Genomic DNA, 17651 nt, shown 5'->3' on the forward strand with positions numbered 1-17651 from the left:
CAGGCCTGCTGCGAGGGGACCGTTTCATAGCCCAGAAGGTTCCAATTTAATCACACAGAATGTATATTTTGTATGGGGGACATTCTCAACATGTCAGAGAAAAATTGCTGGTGTATATCTGTAAAAATATATAATTATAAGTCACAAAAATCGTTTCAGACTGTTTCGTTCGCAAAAAGGGGTTAACAAAACATTTCACTGTCACAAGCGCAGGCTCCGAGCGTCTAGGGAGTGAAAGTTAATAAATGCTTTTCACAGCTTGTGTTTTGCCTTCCCGCTATACTTTGACTAGGCAGTCAGCATTCGCCTCAGCGGCCATAAATTACAGTGCGGTGTGTTTGCCTCGGGTCCTGATGGTTTATTTCAACCCTGTTCCTTCATGACAGCTTTGACAATGTGGCTGTGAGATCCTCTGCGTTTCGGCTTTTTAGCCTGTTGGATTGCGTGTGATTCTGTGTCAGAACATTTGTGAAGCCATGGAGGAGATACTGTAAATGATGTCAGGTGAGCACTTCAGCGTCTGACGGAGTATGTGGCACAGTCGCACTCGCTACAGTTTGCGTTTGCCCACTGAAAGGTGCAGAAGTCTGTAAGGCATTGAGGTGTGCGTGTGTGCGAACGAGGGAGCAGGAAAAATGATTTCGCCCCAGAGGAGTCTCGCTGTATTATTTCAAGCCTGCATTAGCCAGATTCTGCTAATGGAGCAGGACTATAACTCAGCAGTTTGAAAGAGCTGTTGCCCTGAAGCTCAAGTGTCCCTTTGACCCTAAATCTGAAAACGAACTGCAATGTTGATGTGCAGTGACTGTAGCCTACATAAACAGCGTTCACATGCAAACAAATACAGAGCACATACAGGGACAGAAACACAGATTTGCACTCTCTGATGTAATGCATTGCATTATGGTCAAACAACCACAACATTATGAAGCGGCATTGATAGTAAATGTTTCTTGTGCAGCAAATCAGCATATTAGAATAATTTCTGAAGGAACACTGAATACTGGAGTAATGATGCTGAAAATTCAGCTTTGCACCACAGGAATAAATTACATTTTATAATATATTCAGTTATTTGTCATTGTAATATTTCACAGTACTACTGATTTTATTGTGCGTGTGTATGTACAGTATATATGTAGGTATGTGTATGTGCCTATCTAAAGATTAAGAGAGAGATCAAATTTGCTTTCAGTCAAAATTAAAAATATATTTACTCACCCTCATGTCATTCCAAACTCGTTTGTTGATATTTTTGTCCATGAAGCATGAAAGAGGAATTTTTGAAAAATAGTCATGCATGCTATTTTTCATACATGACTGCAAAATCTGTGATCTGTAAAGACAAAAATATATACGTAGTCCATATTAATCATGCGACCAATTGTTCTGAAACCATACAATAGCCTTATGTGAAGAACACAGAAAATTAAATCATTATTGACTAAAAATGTTGCCCTCTTCACAAACAAACAAACACAAACTATTGTATCTGTACTGTAACATTTTGGGTTAGTGATATTGTGACTGAGATATTTCTAATGCCATTCTAAAACAGGCATTTAAATAAATAACTTCACTTTTTCTGTGTTTAAAGAACAAACACAGAAGAGACTGTTGCTAAGCAAATATCTAGGCTTGATACAGCCACCAGTTTCATCCTGGTTTCATCTGCTTTTCAGTTTGAGTTCTTTAATTAACTCCACGACAAATATTGTCCAGGATAAGAAGGGACCAGAACTCTTTTTCTGCTGCTTCTCAAGGCAGAGAGGGAGGAGAGGAAAGGAGGCACAATGTGGCGACAGAGTGCTCTGGGCCACACCCGGGCTCAGACAATAGGGGAAGTCCTGCCTCATAATGCATTGTGTTTAATACAGAGCCAGGACGGAGAGAGGGAATTTGTCAATCTAGCTGTGGGCTGTAACACGGTACACAAATCAAACCGCCGGCAATGTGCCAAACCTTTGGAGGGTTCTCATGTGAGAGAAAACAAGCAATTTTTCTTCATCGTGTTGTACAGAGGTCTCAAAAGCACAAAATACTGCTTTAATGGGGTTGAATAGCACTCTGTAAACAGGTGATCGCAATATGCACCCATACCCATGGCATGGCAGACGTTTATGATTTAGTACCATTTACAAACTTTGGTGGGGAAATGAATGTGGTGTAAACATGAAGACTATTGTACACATTAAATACGGAAAAGCCTTGTCTTCATTATTTAGCACACTGTTTGGATTGCTTACTGCTTAATGTAAAGTTACTTTACTGAAAGTGAACTAAAACAATTTCTGTTTATTTGGGAAAAAGTTCAAACATTATTTTATTTTTTTTTATTCTGTTGGTTGGTCTTGTTAGTACATAATGAATTAACCATACATCTAAACATTTTTCTGCATGTACTGCATTTTTGTGTTTTTAAAAAACACAAACAACATGACATTAGAGTTCTCAGTTATAATTAGTTATAGATTTACTGTACACTGTAAATACTTAATCTTAATTCAACAAATTAAAGATGAATTTGTTTTATTTTTCTGTTTTTACAAGTTTAAATTCTAATTACTAATTAAAAACAACCAACAGTTATCCAAATTAAACTTTACTTAAAATGTTTAAAAAGATTGGGAATCAAACTGCAATTTCAACATTCCTCAACTTCTTTGGTTTCAAAAAAATCCTTAAATGTTTTAGTGCAAAAATCCAATAAGATCAGTAATATTGTGAAATATTATTACAATTTCGAATAACTGCTTTCTATTTTAATATATTTTAAAATGTATTTTATTCCTGTGATTCAAAGCTGAATTTTTAGCATCATTACTCCAGTCTTCAGTGTCACATGATCCTTCAGAAATCATTCTAATATGCTGATTTGCTGCTTAAGAAACATTTCTTATTATTATCAATGTTGAAAACAGTTGTTCTGTTTAATATTTTTGTGAAAACCATGATACATTATATATTTTTTTAAACTTTGATGAATAGAAAATTCAAAATAACATTTATTTGAGGGGGGAAAAATATATATATATATATATATATATGTCACTTTTGATAAAATCATTCTTGCAAAACAAAAGAGCTCATTTAAAAAAGTTAAGTTTTCCTTAGAAAAGCAGATTAGGTAAATTTGATTACAGAAGTGCTTTACAAGAAAAGATTTTAAGTCTACTTTATTTTAACCAAGTATGTTTATAAAGGCATTTGGTCTGTATGGCTTTTTCTCAGTAAGGTCAACTAATTAGAGCGCAATATACATTCTATAGACCCTAAAAGTTACATTTGCATTCAATTTTCATTAAGGTTAAAGCACGGTTATTTGAAAAACGTTCCAAAAATATAATCAAGTACCATACTCAAGTTTAATTATGAATCGCTTACAAAATACAAAAGGTAATTTTTCCAGAGACATTTGGAAGTTTATAACAAATCATTTCTTAAAAGACGGTCAACATTTGCAGTGACTCTTTCAGACATCATTTGAAAGACGTCGTTGTATAACGTTTTCAGCAAAGGGGAACACATCTGTTCTTTGGCATGCAATATGAGACCATTCTATATTACAGCACAGACAGCAACATAAGCAAACTGGCAGTTGTTATTGCAAATGACTTATGACAGTATAACAGTGATTAATCAGGAGAGAATTCTTTTAATGCATGGCTTTGCAAATTCAACGCATAAATCACGAAAAAAATTGTCCTGCGCACACATAACGAAGCCAACGAATGAGGTGTTTCATGTTCTAATAAAAAGAAATAACAGCTTGTGGTTAACAAATGCATAAAAATACCGCCTGTCCAGACGCACAGACATCACTAAGCCAAAAGTGGTGAGATTTTGACAAAGTGATCAAACGAAGGCACAAATAGAGGAAGACGTTTCAGCTTAGAGGTAGCTACAAGTCTCAATATGAAGGAGAACATGGTCTCCGTGGGCTACATCAGGCAGGAGCGCGTGGGTGAGACAGTTTCATGCTTCTTGGACTATGTCATGCCTCCCATTTTCAGCCTGCCAGCATCTATGATGCCAGGCAACTGAGGGACCTTCACTCAGTGTGTGGTGGGCGACAACAATCTAAAGAAGTATGATATGCTACAATGAACTGTAGCAGTGTTTATTCTTATGATAAATTGTTGGAAAGGATGCATTACCATTATCATGCATTAACTTTAGTTAGTTAGCACTAAAAGCAAGTAGAACAAAGCTAAAGCAATAACGGAAATGGAAACATGCACAGGCAGGATTATGTAGCCTGTTGTTTTTAAAAGCTGAACTTGTATCAAGCATAAAGAAAGACACAATTTATGCTATTTCTTAAATATGTTGTTGGTAGTGACAAAGGTTATAAAAGTAATGTCATTATGTATTTCTTTTGGGTTGTGGTAAAAGAAAGGAAAACAACGAAGAAAAAACAACACTCCTGGTGTATGTCAAATTCAGCTCTGATTAAGCTCTGACATGCTTGATGATAAAAATGTCCCTTGAGGAGGGCCATATGCTTAGACTAGTCTTCTTTCCATTGTCAAAGTTGATTTGACCTTTTTAGATAATAACTTTGAACTAGACATTGGAAATGTCTTTGCGAGCAGTTTTTAATTCCTGGTATTTCTTTTTTTTTTCTCTCTCCCGATTTTTGTGCAAATGCTCAAACATACAGCATATGACATGTGACGCTAGCATGCTGAACTCTAGGCCTGTTTTTTGTTATTTTTAATCTCAGGCTCTCTAAACAAGTGCCTAGTGGACTTTTTAAATAACTGGGTGGCTCTCCATACAAAAGCATCTGGGAAAAGGAAGGAAGCATGTCTCAATGAGGGGAAGATGCGTGTATGTGTGTGCGTTTTATTTGCATGGGAAAGATTCAAGTCATAACAGACTGGACATTGTAGGTTACTCGAGCACATATGGTTCAGAGTGTGTCAAAAATAACATCTGTGAACAGAAAGTCTGGCATTGCAAACTTTACACTTAAGACTTTAAGAAAAAAAATCAGTTCATACTCAAAAGAGCTAAAAAAAAATACTTGTGAATTATCTCTCACTAATGGGTCCTCTGTAGTGAATAGGTGCCGTCAGAATGAGAGTACAAACAGCTGATAAAAACATCACAATTATTTCACATGACTCTAGTCCATCAATTAACATCTTGTGAAGCAAAGAGCTGCATGTTCTCAATAAACAAATCCATCAAAATGTTTTTTATTTCTCTGAATTAGGTGAGAAATATGCACAGATGAAGCACGGTTTTCAGGCAAAAACTGTTCAAAACCGTTTTAAACAAATATGTTGGTAGATTTTGATGTGGAAGGACAACAGGAGATGGACATTTATTAAGTGTTATTATAGATTATAGAATTTTTTTGGAAATAAGTAATGATTTAAATGTAAATGCCTTGTTGGATTTGTTTCTTAACACAGCTTTTTTTACTTTACAAGATGTTAACTGATGGACTGGAGTCTTGTGGATTACTCACGGATTATTGTGATGTTTATATTAGCTCTCATTCTGACTAATCAAGCACTTTTCCTGATTGAAGAGTCTAAAAATACTGAATAAGAACGACAGATGATAAGTAGCTGTTAAAATTGCAGGAGTGTCCTGCAAATAACAGATAAGGGCAATGCACAACAGTTTATAATTTTATTGGCTATGCACCATAGTTTTTAACATTTGTTCAAAAACATCACAAAAGTGCATGAACCTACTAGATCAAACTGTGGAAAATGGTGCTACTAATGCCAAGGTCATCAGTTCGATTCCCAGGGAATGCATGAATTAAAAAAAAAAAAAAAAAAAGGATGGCTTGTTTCAGCTCCTGACTTTCAAGACGCATACAACCACAGTGCAGCATGCAAGGCCTAATATTGAGGCTGGGATGTGCTTTGAGAACCAGCTAATGTTAAAAGTCACACGATCAAATACGGTCATGATAAATCTTCTTCAACACTCTAGATGTAATGGGAAATATCTGACACAGAATAAATATTTTAAAAGCTCATTTATAACAATATTTACAACATCTTTCAATGTCCCTGAAAATATGTTCTGGTCAATAAACACTGGTCAAACAGCCGGTGATACTAACAGTTCTCAAAGGCATTGAGCTGAGCTCGGTGCATTACTTTGAACTTTTGCCTTGCTGGTTTTGGGAAGTAAAATGGTCCAAATGAAAGCACGAAATGAATTAAAACACTTCTTTGAAGCAGTTTTGGCAAACAAACAGCGTAAACAACTGCTATAATTTTTTCTGTAACAATTTATGAAAACTTCATAGTTTGAAACTATGCAGTGCACAATATATTGACAGAAGAATTCCTGTCCTTTCACACCAGTTTACAGTGCTAAAAATGATGTGATGACCTGTAGAATGAAAGAATTTGCATTTACCAAGAGTGAGCTAAAAGGGAATTAATTTCAGCTGTTCTAGGATGAATTGGTTTAACTTTTAAATGCTTTTTCTTAGGTTATGATACATACCTAATACAGCATATATGAGTTCAAACTTAAACTCAAATCACTTATTCCTGGTGTTTGAATGGTCATGGTCAGAGGACCTGCTAGACCAGTGATGGGCAAACTTGGCCCTTCCAGCCCACTTTCCTGCAGAGATTTGATCCAACCCTGATATGACTTACCTGCCTGTAGCCTTCTAGTATTCTTGAATTAACTGGTTCAGGTGTGTTTAATTAGGGTTGGAGCTAAACTCTGAAGGAAAGTGGCCTGGAAGGGCCAAGTTTGCCCACCGCTGTGCTAGACAGACAGTGCTGCGCTGTTCACATATCTGATTACAGATACACACCCCCCTCTAGAGGATATTTCAGATATTAAAGAAAATTAATATTCATAAGGCCCAGATAAACTTGTAGCATTTGTTTCTTCATTTGTTTATACAAATCCATCTGTTTGGGTCGAGTACAACGTTTTGGATTTCTGCCCGTTATACAAATTTGCTAAAAGAAAATATGTGACCCTGGAGCACAAAACCTGGAGTTATAAGTCGCACGGGTTGTAGCAATAGCCAACAATAGCCTACACTGTATACAGTGTTGAGGGTAACGCATTACAAGTAACGCGAGTTACGTAATCAGATTACTTTTTTCAAGTAACTAGTAAAGTAACGCATTACTTTTTAATTCACAAGAGAATATCTGAGTTACTTTTTCAAATAAGTAACCCAAGTTACTCCCCCCCCCCAATTTATTGATTGACAGCTCTCCTGTCCCCATGTTGAGAGAAATCAGATGTTACTGTAGTTCTAAAATAAATATGAATATGCATTAATTCATCTCACTCACAAAAAAACCAACAAAAAAAACACAGATTCAGTATTCCTCAAAACGAATAAAAATAATGCAACTCAGAATATGACGCAAACCTGCAATAATTAAATGTTAAACAACACAAATATGCTTTATGTATTTAATCCCATTCTATTAACCAATGTCTTTGCTTCTGACCTTCGATGATCCAGTTCAACCATACTAATAAGCAAAAATTACTCTAGACAAACATTTGCGTGTCTTTTTATTGCTGAAGTGTGTTGAAATGTCTTCTTCTGCATTCTACTGTACGGACGTAAATTTACTTTTCCTTCAGCCTGAGGCTTATTCATTTCACTTTTGGTGTGAAAAGGCTTTTATATGTGCCAAAAATAGAACTTTTTTATTTTAAAAACAAACAAGCAAGCCCTTTCCAGATTTAAAATGTTACTTTCCATAAAAAGTAACGCAATTAGTTACTTTTTTTATGGAGTAACGCAATATTGTAATGCATTACTTTTAAAAGTAACTTTCCCCAACACTGATTGTATGGGTCAAAATAAACTAACACACTAAGAAATTCATTTGGACCACAAAAGCAACTTTTCTCCATTTTCTTTTTGCAACCTCCGATTCCAGATTTTCAAATGGTTGTATCTTATTGTCCCATCCTAACAAACCATACATCAATGGAAAGGAATTTATTCAGCTTTCAGATGATGTATAACTCTCAATTTCAACAAAATTATTCTTATTACTGGTTTTGTGGTCCAGGGGTCTCATATATGATAGCTATGTGTTCATCTGTAGTCTATGTAGAAGGATAACGCAAACCAATTAAGCCTTTATTTTACCACGCACTTTGTCTATACCGTACAATAAACCTTACAATATGATTTTCTTTTGTTTTACCATTTATTGAACGATGAAACCATCCATGAGAGAAACGAAACTATTGTACTATCTAGGAAATGAAACTTACCAACGTACACCTTACAAGAAACATCATCACTCTGAAACTAGTTCAAAACGAGTGCACATCGTCTGACACTTTGTCGTGTTGTGGAAAGAAGGATTTCTGTTATTTTGATATTTCGATGTTATTTACAGATGGAGAAAATGAGTTACGCGTTCAGTCAGCAATATGAGGAAAAAATACGTCCTTGCATCGACACTATCGACAATTTACGCTCTCTGGGAGTCGAAAAGGACCTGGCACTGCCTGCCATTGCCGTCATTGGAGACCAAAGCTCAGGAAAGAGTTCAGTTCTCGAGGCGCTGTCTGGAGTAGCGTTACCCAGGGGTAGTGGTAAGGACAACACATGATAAAATAAATATATATAAAACATAAATTATATTACTTTTACGTAATACAGACATTTCAGCCAATGCTGTGGATGTACCATGACAGAGTCTATACCATGATACTGAATTATTACCCTTGGAGTTTATCCTGTTGAAAAAAACAATAGGAACCATCACGGAATTTGTAATGGTTTTACTGGTTTTAATGAAAACTGTAGTGGTCCCTGTGGGTCTCTTGTCGCCTTCTATTGGTGGCTTGTTAAAACTACTCAATCCTAATGGAATATGTTCCAAAACAGGTAACAATTTTTAATGGTTTTAATGCTTAATAGTTGATGGATTGTAATGGTATTGTAGAAACCAGTAGAATTTCTGTGATGGTTTCTGTGTTTTTTTTTTAGCAGGATAAATGGTACTGTAAGGTACTTCAAAGAACAGCATGGTGAAACAATGTCTGCACCCTTTCATGTTTTGTATAGGAATTGTTACAAGATGCCCTCTTGAGCTCAAGATGATAAGAACTAAAGATGAAGACAAATGGCATGGAAGAATCAGCTACAATAAAAAAGAGAAAGATATTCATGACCCAGCAGAAGTGGACAAAATGATTTGTGAAGGTAAAGAGAATGCTTAGAATGCATCTGGAGATCTTACAAAAGAGTATATATAATTGAAGTCTTATATCTAATTTGTAGCCCAGGATGAGATCGCTGGAAAAGGTGTTGGTATTAGTGATGAACTTATCAGTCTGCAGATCACCTCTGCCAATGTTCCTGACCTCACTCTCATTGACCTCCCTGGCATCGCACGAGTGGCAGTCAAGGGGCAACCTGAGAATATTGGAGATCAGGTAAACTCTTTATGCTTACTATATTCTTCATACAACATTTTATTTTAAAAAAGACCTTTGTGAGTGAGATACTGATACATAAATCAAATGCATTTCTTCTAGATAAAGAGACTGATCAGGACGTTTGTTACAAAGCAAGAAACAATTAACCTGGTTGTGGTGCCATGCAATGTTGACATCGCAACCACAGAAGCATTACAGATGGCTCAGAAGGAGGATCCTGAGGGTGAAAGAACATTAGGTGTGCATTCCTGATTGCATTTCAATGCTATCCACCTTATTTTGGAATGCAGAAGTAAGCTATTTTCTTTGAATGTACAAGACTTCCGTCTAACCAGCTGCTATAGGTGAATAACTAGAAGAATAACAAAGTGCCATAAAAGGTAAAACTATTTCCACTACAAATAAGTGTGTCCTATGATTATGATAATGAAATAAAATATGATAATAAATACAAGTTTGCAATATCAAGCAGCATAATTGACTGTTTTTGTACATGCACAGGTATCTGTATGAAAATGACACTCTAAATCTGGCATAGTCAAGTTAGCAATGGCCACGTCCACTCTTACATTAAAAATAAGGTGGATACATCAAACAGAGTCAGTAAAACCACAGGTTGCCATGCATATTCTGATCATTTGTCTATCTACAGGCATCTTAACAAAGCCGGATCTGGTGGATAAGGGCACTGAAGAGACAGTTGTAGATATTGTGCACAATGAGGTCATTCACCTTACTAAAGGCTACATGATTGTAAGGTGCAGAGGACAAAAAGAGATTATAGATCAAGTCACTCTCCATGAGGCCACAGCAGCAGAAGATGCCTTCTTCAAAGATCATCCTAATTTTAGGTGCTTTGCTTTTGTAAATCACCTGTAGTATGCCCACATGTTGCACACGCAGATTAGTACTTGTTATTTGGGGTTTAGTTAATCTAACTCTAAAAATAGCTTACATTATGTATTTATGGCATTTTTTTCCTCAGCAAACTTTATGACGAAGGTTTTGCCACTATTCCCAAATTGGCTGAGAAACTAACAATTGAGTTGGTTCATCACATTCAGGTGAATCTGTTCTTTCTAACAAAAGTGAACTACAGCATTTTTTGACTCATAATAAGCTCATATTGATAATATGTTATGTAGAAATCCCTGCCTCGTTTAGAAGAACAAATCGAGACAAAACTTGCTGAAACACAGAAGGAACTGGAGGCATATGGCAATGGACCCCCATCAGACCCTGCAGAAAGACTGAGCTTTCTCATTGATGTGAGCACAACCATGAAATCTACACCGCTACTATATCGAAGTATGAATATTTCAGTAAAAAGTAATTGAAATCTTTCGTATCTCCTCACTACATTTAGAAAGTTACAGCTTTCACTCATGATATGTTCAACCTGACCACTGGGGAGGAAGTTAAATGTGCTTCAGATCTACTCGTTTTTCCAGAACTTCGGGATGAATTTGCAGAATGGAATGATGTCTTGTATCTTTCAGGAGTTTCCTGTGAGTGAGGAATTTACTTGGTATCCTCTGATTGTACTGCTGCTTTTGGCCAGTGCGCTATGTTACGATTTTGCTTAAAGGGTTTAACATTTTAACATCAGAAGCATCCCCTTTTAGCAGAGTAGCAAACAATTAATTACCAAACAAAATTTCTAACGTAATCCAAGTTGCTTAATTTCACCAAAACACATTTTAAGAAGCTGAACTCAGCTATTCGGCTGTTCAATTGAATGTAGTTTTCTGTATTCAAAAACCCCTTTGCAGTCAACAACTGGATTGAGAAAGAAGTGGATAACTATGAAACCAAGTATCGAGGAAGAGAGCTTCCAGGATTCATCAATTACAAGACCTTTGAGGGGCTTGTTCAGGAACAGATCAAGCTGTTGGAGAAACCTGCATTGAAGACACTGAAGACTGTCTCTGGTTTGTGTTGTATGGTATTTTAAATAAATACTTTCATGCATTTTTAAGTATTGCTACAGTGCATGTTGTAAAGCTATTCTGACTGTACTGTTCTACTTGATTATACTCAGTACATGACTAAATGTTGTCGAAACTTCAAAAATCAAAATCACTAAATATTGAATATCAAAGAACACCTTGTAAGATGACCCATGAACTCAACATTCTGTTCTTAAGGCATGTAACCCAAGGTTGCTCCATGTGGATTTTTCTTTTATTAAAGGCATTGTGAATTGCTTCAGATAAAGGTAGCTTTAGTCATTAGTGCAGTTTTTCATGACAAAAATGAATGAATGAACATTCTGTTTGCATTTACAGATGTGGTTAGAAGGAAGTCCATCCAGCTGGCCCAGTGCAGTTTCATTGGGTTCCCCAATCTTCTGAAAATTGCAAAGGTAGGTTTATGGCAATGTTTCTTGCATCCGCGGCTCATCAGTTGGGCCAGGTGGGGCATTAGAAAGCAGAGCTCTATATAAACTGAATCAGTAATAAATTAACTTGTAAAAGTGTTAAGCAGTTTCTAGACTACATTTTAGTTTCTTGATCATACGAAAGGGTGCTGCTGCCCTCCCATCTCAACAGTGACCCATATTTTTCCAATATAAATCTATGGTGCTAAATAGAAATGCAGTGTACCATAAATGAGAGCTGTAGGGGTAGATTTGAGTCTTTTTACATTAATTAAACCTAACTCTGGACCAAAACAATATCAGTCAACTTCATCAATGTGTACAGTATATCAGTCTGCATTAGTTCAGTAACTAGTACCGGTAAGTCGGATTGAGATCACATTCAGTCTTCTTTAACAGAGGACAGATCGATGTGTGGAGAAATGACTACTATAGTATAATTACTCCTTTATTTCAAACATGCTCATGTGAACAGCTAGTATACTTCTATGTTTTACATTCGTTCCGAGAGTCAAAATGACCTTTTCTCCTCTCTAAAATTATTTTACAACTCGTAACATTCTAAATCAACAGTCAAATGCAATGAATACTACATTTATAAGCACCATAAGCTAGTGCTAGGACACGTAATTTTCCCCACCTTCATTTAGTCAGGAGCTGCTTCTGGTTCCTGGCAGTACTCAAATTTCAAGTGGTTAAACAATCATTTTATGAGCCTTTATAAATGCTCTAAATGATAAAAGTCACATTACTTTTCAATGTTCAATAATGCCATTGAATCATAATACAAATGTAAAGAAATTCTCACTAGAGCTTACAATTACAAATCTTTTATATACTTCCTTAGACTAAGATCGAAGCCATCAAGCAGGATAAAGAATGCCTGGCAGAATCCATGCTGAGGACCCAATTCAAGATGGAGCTCATTATTTACAGTCAAGATGGCACATACAGCCAGAGCCTGAAACATGCAAAGGACAAGCTGGAAAAGGCAGAAAATGAAAAGCTTGCATTTAAACCTAAAAAGAGTAGTATTGTGAGTGTAGCCGTTGGCACAGGTAATCATGCCACTTTGAGTGAGATGAGGTTGCACCTCGAGTCCTATTACATGGTAAGTGTGCTAACTAAAGCTTTTAGTTTTGTCAGAGGTAGCTCGAATTTAAATGTATATCTGAGACATTGTCTTATCTACCTCACTAGATTGCAAGCAAGCGTCTAGCTGACCAGATCCCAATGGTGGTCCGCTATCTGTTGCTCCAGGAAGCAGCTTTGGAGTTGCAAAGGAACATGCTGCAGTTACTGCAAGATAAAGATGGCATAGACAACCTGCTTAAAGAAGACTCTGATATTGGCCAAAGGCGGGAGAACTTACTGAAACGCCAGAAACGTCTGATGAAGGCACGCAGCCTTTTGGTTAGCTTTTAGAATTCTGGACATTGTTGTATCTTAGAGTATCTAAGTGAAGTGTCAAAACTTATATATATATATAAACCTTCATGGCACCTCAATTTCATAATAATAATGGATTAAGTGAAGTTTAATGTGATTTAATTTTCACAAAACTATTACCAAAGTTTCAGAAATAAGGTTCTTGTAGTCTATCAATTGATACATTTTTAAACAGGAATACTGCAACAGATATTCTTTTAAATACTATATTCTTCCATTAAATACAAGTAATTTCCTTTGTCTATTTTAATAACTGGAGTTTCAGGTCACTGTCCTCAAAAAAGCCAAGCTGTGCTGAAAAAGCTACTTGTACTAGTTTTGGGTCTTAAGCAATACATTGTAGTATCTTTTTATAATATCAGTGATGTAGCAAAACTCGTTTTTCAACAAATGTTGATTTAACGTTGTAATTAATGGTATGACAGAAATCCATAATAATAATAACTATCATGAGTGAAGTTTAATGCAATTGTTGACCAAAGTTTCAGGAACAGTATAAAGTTATTGTAGTCTCTGCATTAATAAAAAAATATGATTAAATACTAGTAATTTTCTTTGCATGTCTTATAACTGATCTTGCCATCTTTCTGAAACTGAGGTTACCAAAAAAACAACAACCTTCACTTCGCTTTCAAGATGGCATGAAATTCTGTCTTTCCCAATATATAGTCTAAATGCATGTTGAAATGACAGACTTTCTTCAGGTGACATTTGCCGAACCTCTTCAACCATTAGTCCATTTAGTCTTAAACCCGTCCCTTTGTTACAATCATCTGCAAGCTCAAATCTGTCCAATCAGTTACCTGGATTGTACCAAACCCGCTCTACATTATTTCTGCTCAACAATTAAATAATTCACTTGGATGTACAATACAGAAAAAAAAGATCTGTCACTACATCCTTCACATAGTGACTTATAAAATTATGTAATTTACTTACCTTCATGTTGTTTAACTGTCTATCACACTGATTACAACATTTAAAAAAAGCTCTTCAAAGTGATACCACATCTTTCATTTATTAATGACTTTATAAACTACAATGTCTTGATGAAACAATCCTAAACGATTGGGCCACTACATTCCTTCTCTGGAGAACAATTAAACTATAAGAGAATGATAACAGAGGTCGGTGTGGAACAAACCATATTGTACAGCGAGAAAGAGTATTCTAATTTGCTCTGTTGTGGTTTGCATCTTACACAGGAAGGCATTATTTAACTATGTGGTTAAAAAAAAAAAATCAAAGTAGCTATAATAAAAAGATGCTTTATAGCGTAAACATTCATTACATAAATACATTTGTACATTGTTCATCAAACAAAGAGACAAAAAGGGCAAATATTTCGGTGCCAAAAAGCAATCTAGAAAGCAGCCAGACACTACTGATCTGCCTGGGTTTTAAGCTTCCTCTCCCAAAGTTTCTGATGGTCTGAGAATCCCTGCTTTCCTTTGTTAAAGGAATTGGGTCCAGCAGATGTGGGTGTTTCTCTGAAAATCAAAATAACACATGAAGATGTAGTAAACAGTGCTGTAAAGTACTTTAACTTACAATGAAATCTAACATTGAAAGTTTTAAAAATGTATAAATCCAACCTGCCAATATTCTTCATTCTCATCTTTGCCTCGGGGGGCATTTCTTCAGGCTCACTCTGAAATGTAAAATAAAAAAGGTTAGGAAACTGGGCCCGTATTCACAAAACATCGTAAGGCTAAAAGTAGCTTGTAACTCACCGATTTAGGAGAAAATCTTTAAAATAATGGGTGTGTCAGTCCTAAATTTAGTACTCCTAAATTTTTGCTCTAAAAGTATTTGACAAAGCATTTTAGCTCTAAAATTAGCTCCTAAATCTGTGTAACATTAGGAGTAGGGAAGAGGACTCCTAAGTAAGACCAAACCCCAAACTATTCCTAAAATGGCTGTTGCCAGCAATCTGCCTCAGAGCATAAACATTTTAGAAATATTTGACGATAATGAGCTTTTATAAAAGGTATTGCCTTCGGTTTTAAAGGTTATACCAACTCCAAATTTTCCTTTGATTATGTCTTTGTTTTCATTAACCAGTTGGGCAAGAAGTAACAGCTGTTCTTGCCTCCAGTTTGGTTTTCTTTTACGTTTGCATGTCTTACTATCAGCCATGATTATTCTACTCTGTTTATTAAAAGGCTGTTTATATGCATATTAACTAATTATGAGAAGCATACATGTAAGAGGCTGACAATTACCTGAACATATACTTGCTTAATTAGTGACACTTAACCTGCATTTTAAAGTCTTTATTTAAATGTGGCAACATTTTAATTTTTAAACCTTTATCTTTACTCTAAAATATTTCTATGAATAAATCTCTAACAGAGACTATCAGCCAATCACTGTGTGCATAGTTAGTAAGCATACTGACATCATCCATAGCAACGAGGTCAACCCCGGCCTTACTCTTAGCTTCAGACTTCTCTCTATTCCTTAGTAAATGTTTGTCTCAGCAGCTTTGTGAATAGGTTTTAAGAGAAAACTCTTAGCTAAAAACTTTTACTGCTATTTAGGAGAACTCTTAGTGGTAAGATAAAATGTTTTTTGAATACGGGCCCTGATCTTTTAGCATATAGGGTCGTTTTGTCAAAAGTACCGACTTCAGTACCAGTCTGTACTGAAATTTTAAAAACATCCATTTCAGCTAAAATTTGAGCGCTGTTAAGCCAATTCTTAAAATCAACGTTTTTAAAATTTCAGTACCGACTGGTACCGAAGTAAGTCCTTTTGACAACACTTATATTGAATTATATATTACTACAATATGGTAAATATCACAAGGACAACATTAATATTAAATTAATAAATTAGAGAACGATACTTACATCATCATCCTCATTAAAAACAGATGCAAGTCCAGCTTTCTTGGCAGGTAAGGCAGGTGTGGGTTCTTTAGGTTTCTAAAAGAGAAGCAATAAAATGCTATTTTTAAATGTTCAAAATTAAAAACTCTCAAACAAGCATTATTTTTAGTTATTTTAAAAGAGATCAGTAGTATATATACACCAAGTGTATAAAAATATATATACACACACATAAGCCAAATAACATTGTATCTATATATCTAAATATATACACACACACACACACACACACACATAGGCTATATAATAAAATACATACACTTGCTCCCAGCTTGATAGTGATTGGTGTAGGCTTCTTCGCAGTCATGCTAAACCCCAGTTTAGATATTTTAGATGGTGCTGGCTTGCTTTTAGACTCATCTTCGAGACCAAACTCATCAGCAGACCGCTTTCGCAGACTGTCTCCTGATGCCGTGCTGGAAGAGACAGTCTTAGTTTTCACACTGTCTCCCTTCTCTTCCGGTCCTGCTGGAGGCGAAACAACTTACCAAGGTGAGCGACTGTTGGCTTGGAGACCAAAGGTGAGCTACAGTTACCTGAAAGACGAGGGATGCCAGGAGGACCTGCTCAGAGAGACGCTGTTGAGCTTAAAATCTAATTGATTAGTTTGATTCATTTGATTAGCACTAACTGTCTTTAAATAGCCCTTAACTGACACATCAATAAAGCCACTGTCTATAATTACACACATTAATATGGCAGTACCATGGTATCAGATGGTAATACCATAGTACTTTACCATGATTCTGAATTATCACCATAACACCTATTTAATTTACATGGTACACCATGGTAGATTCACTATACCATAGTACTTTTAACAGTATTATTGTAAGGGAATGTAGGTATTTCCAAATAAACCACAATGATAGCATTTAAAACGGTAATTTGATATATAGCCTGGTACTTAATTCATGTGCCATATTATTTGCATGGTACACCAATGCACTTCCAAAAATGACTAATATGTATATTAGTGGTGCTATGGTACGTTTATATATTAGTTTATAGATCAAAGCTTTACCAAGTAAACGTTTGTTGAACTTATAATATGCAACAAACCTATACATTTAGTCTTGTTATTTTAAATCCAACATTAGTGTTAAATATTACGCATCTACATAGAAAACACTGAACTGAGAAAAAAAAACAGCTCGTTACCGGCTAACGTAGCTAGCTTGCTAAACTTAGTTAGCTAGAAAGTCCAAATGTATGGCTAGCTTTACTTTAAACCTACATTCACAAATACAAGCATTACAGTTATTCTCGAAGACTTTCAATTGCAAATTAACTGTAAAACAAAAACAGTTTTGTCAATTTCACCTCCTTCTTTAGAAGGGCCTTCGCTGCAGCACTTCGCACTCGCCATCGTAAGAATCTGTTTTCAGCGGGTACGGCTACCGGATAGGACAAAATACCTCTGCAGCAGCGCAAAAAAACAACAACCTATCTCTTCCTGTTCTTCTGCTTACGAACACCATTCGACGGGAGGAGAAATAACGCTA

The 17651-nt window shown here is 35.8% G+C and overlaps 2 protein-coding genes across 5 annotated transcripts; one reads left to right on the top strand and one right to left on the bottom strand.

The window, feature by feature from the left end:
* Window positions 1-8312: 8312 nt before the first annotated feature.
* On the top strand, window positions 8313-13228 carry LOC107565622 (interferon-induced GTP-binding protein MxA-like). The gene is made up of 12 exons (XM_016250889.1): window positions 8313-8574; window positions 9050-9187; window positions 9266-9420; window positions 9523-9661; window positions 10076-10274; window positions 10409-10487; window positions 10569-10691; window positions 10790-10931; window positions 11196-11354; window positions 11712-11788; window positions 12651-12914; window positions 13004-13228. The coding sequence occupies exons 1-12, from the start codon at window positions 8376-8378 to the stop codon at window positions 13226-13228; spliced, it is 1899 nt and encodes a 632-aa protein (XP_016106375.1). The 5' UTR covers window positions 8313-8375.
* A 1039-nt stretch (window positions 13229-14267) lies between these two features.
* Window positions 14268-17604, bottom strand: LOC107564735 (PEST proteolytic signal-containing nuclear protein-like). Of its 4 annotated transcripts, none has more exons than XM_016249890.1 (6): window positions 17470-17604; window positions 16683-16709; window positions 16406-16611; window positions 16108-16182; window positions 14848-14903; window positions 14268-14742 (listed from the first exon to the last, which is right to left on the bottom strand). In XM_016249890.1, exons 1-6 carry the CDS (start codon window positions 17513-17515, stop codon window positions 14634-14636), a joined length of 519 nt encoding a protein of 172 aa, XP_016105376.1. In that variant the 5' UTR covers window positions 17516-17604; the 3' UTR covers window positions 14268-14633. The 4 variants fall into 4 exon arrangements, with proteins under 4 accessions (XP_016105376.1, XP_016105370.1, XP_016105391.1 ...); XM_016249884.1 differs by having other exon boundaries at window positions 16406-16614; XM_016249905.1 differs by lacking the exon at window positions 16683-16709 and having other exon boundaries at window positions 17470-17600.
* Window positions 17605-17651: the final 47 nt, after the last annotated feature.

The sequence above is a fragment of the Sinocyclocheilus grahami genome, unplaced genomic scaffold (assembly GCF_001515645.1).
Source record: "Sinocyclocheilus grahami isolate Dianchi unplaced genomic scaffold, SAMN03320097.WGS_v1.1 scaffold25.1, whole genome shotgun sequence".
In the NCBI taxonomy this organism is placed as follows: domain Eukaryota; kingdom Metazoa; phylum Chordata; class Actinopteri; order Cypriniformes; family Cyprinidae; genus Sinocyclocheilus; species Sinocyclocheilus grahami.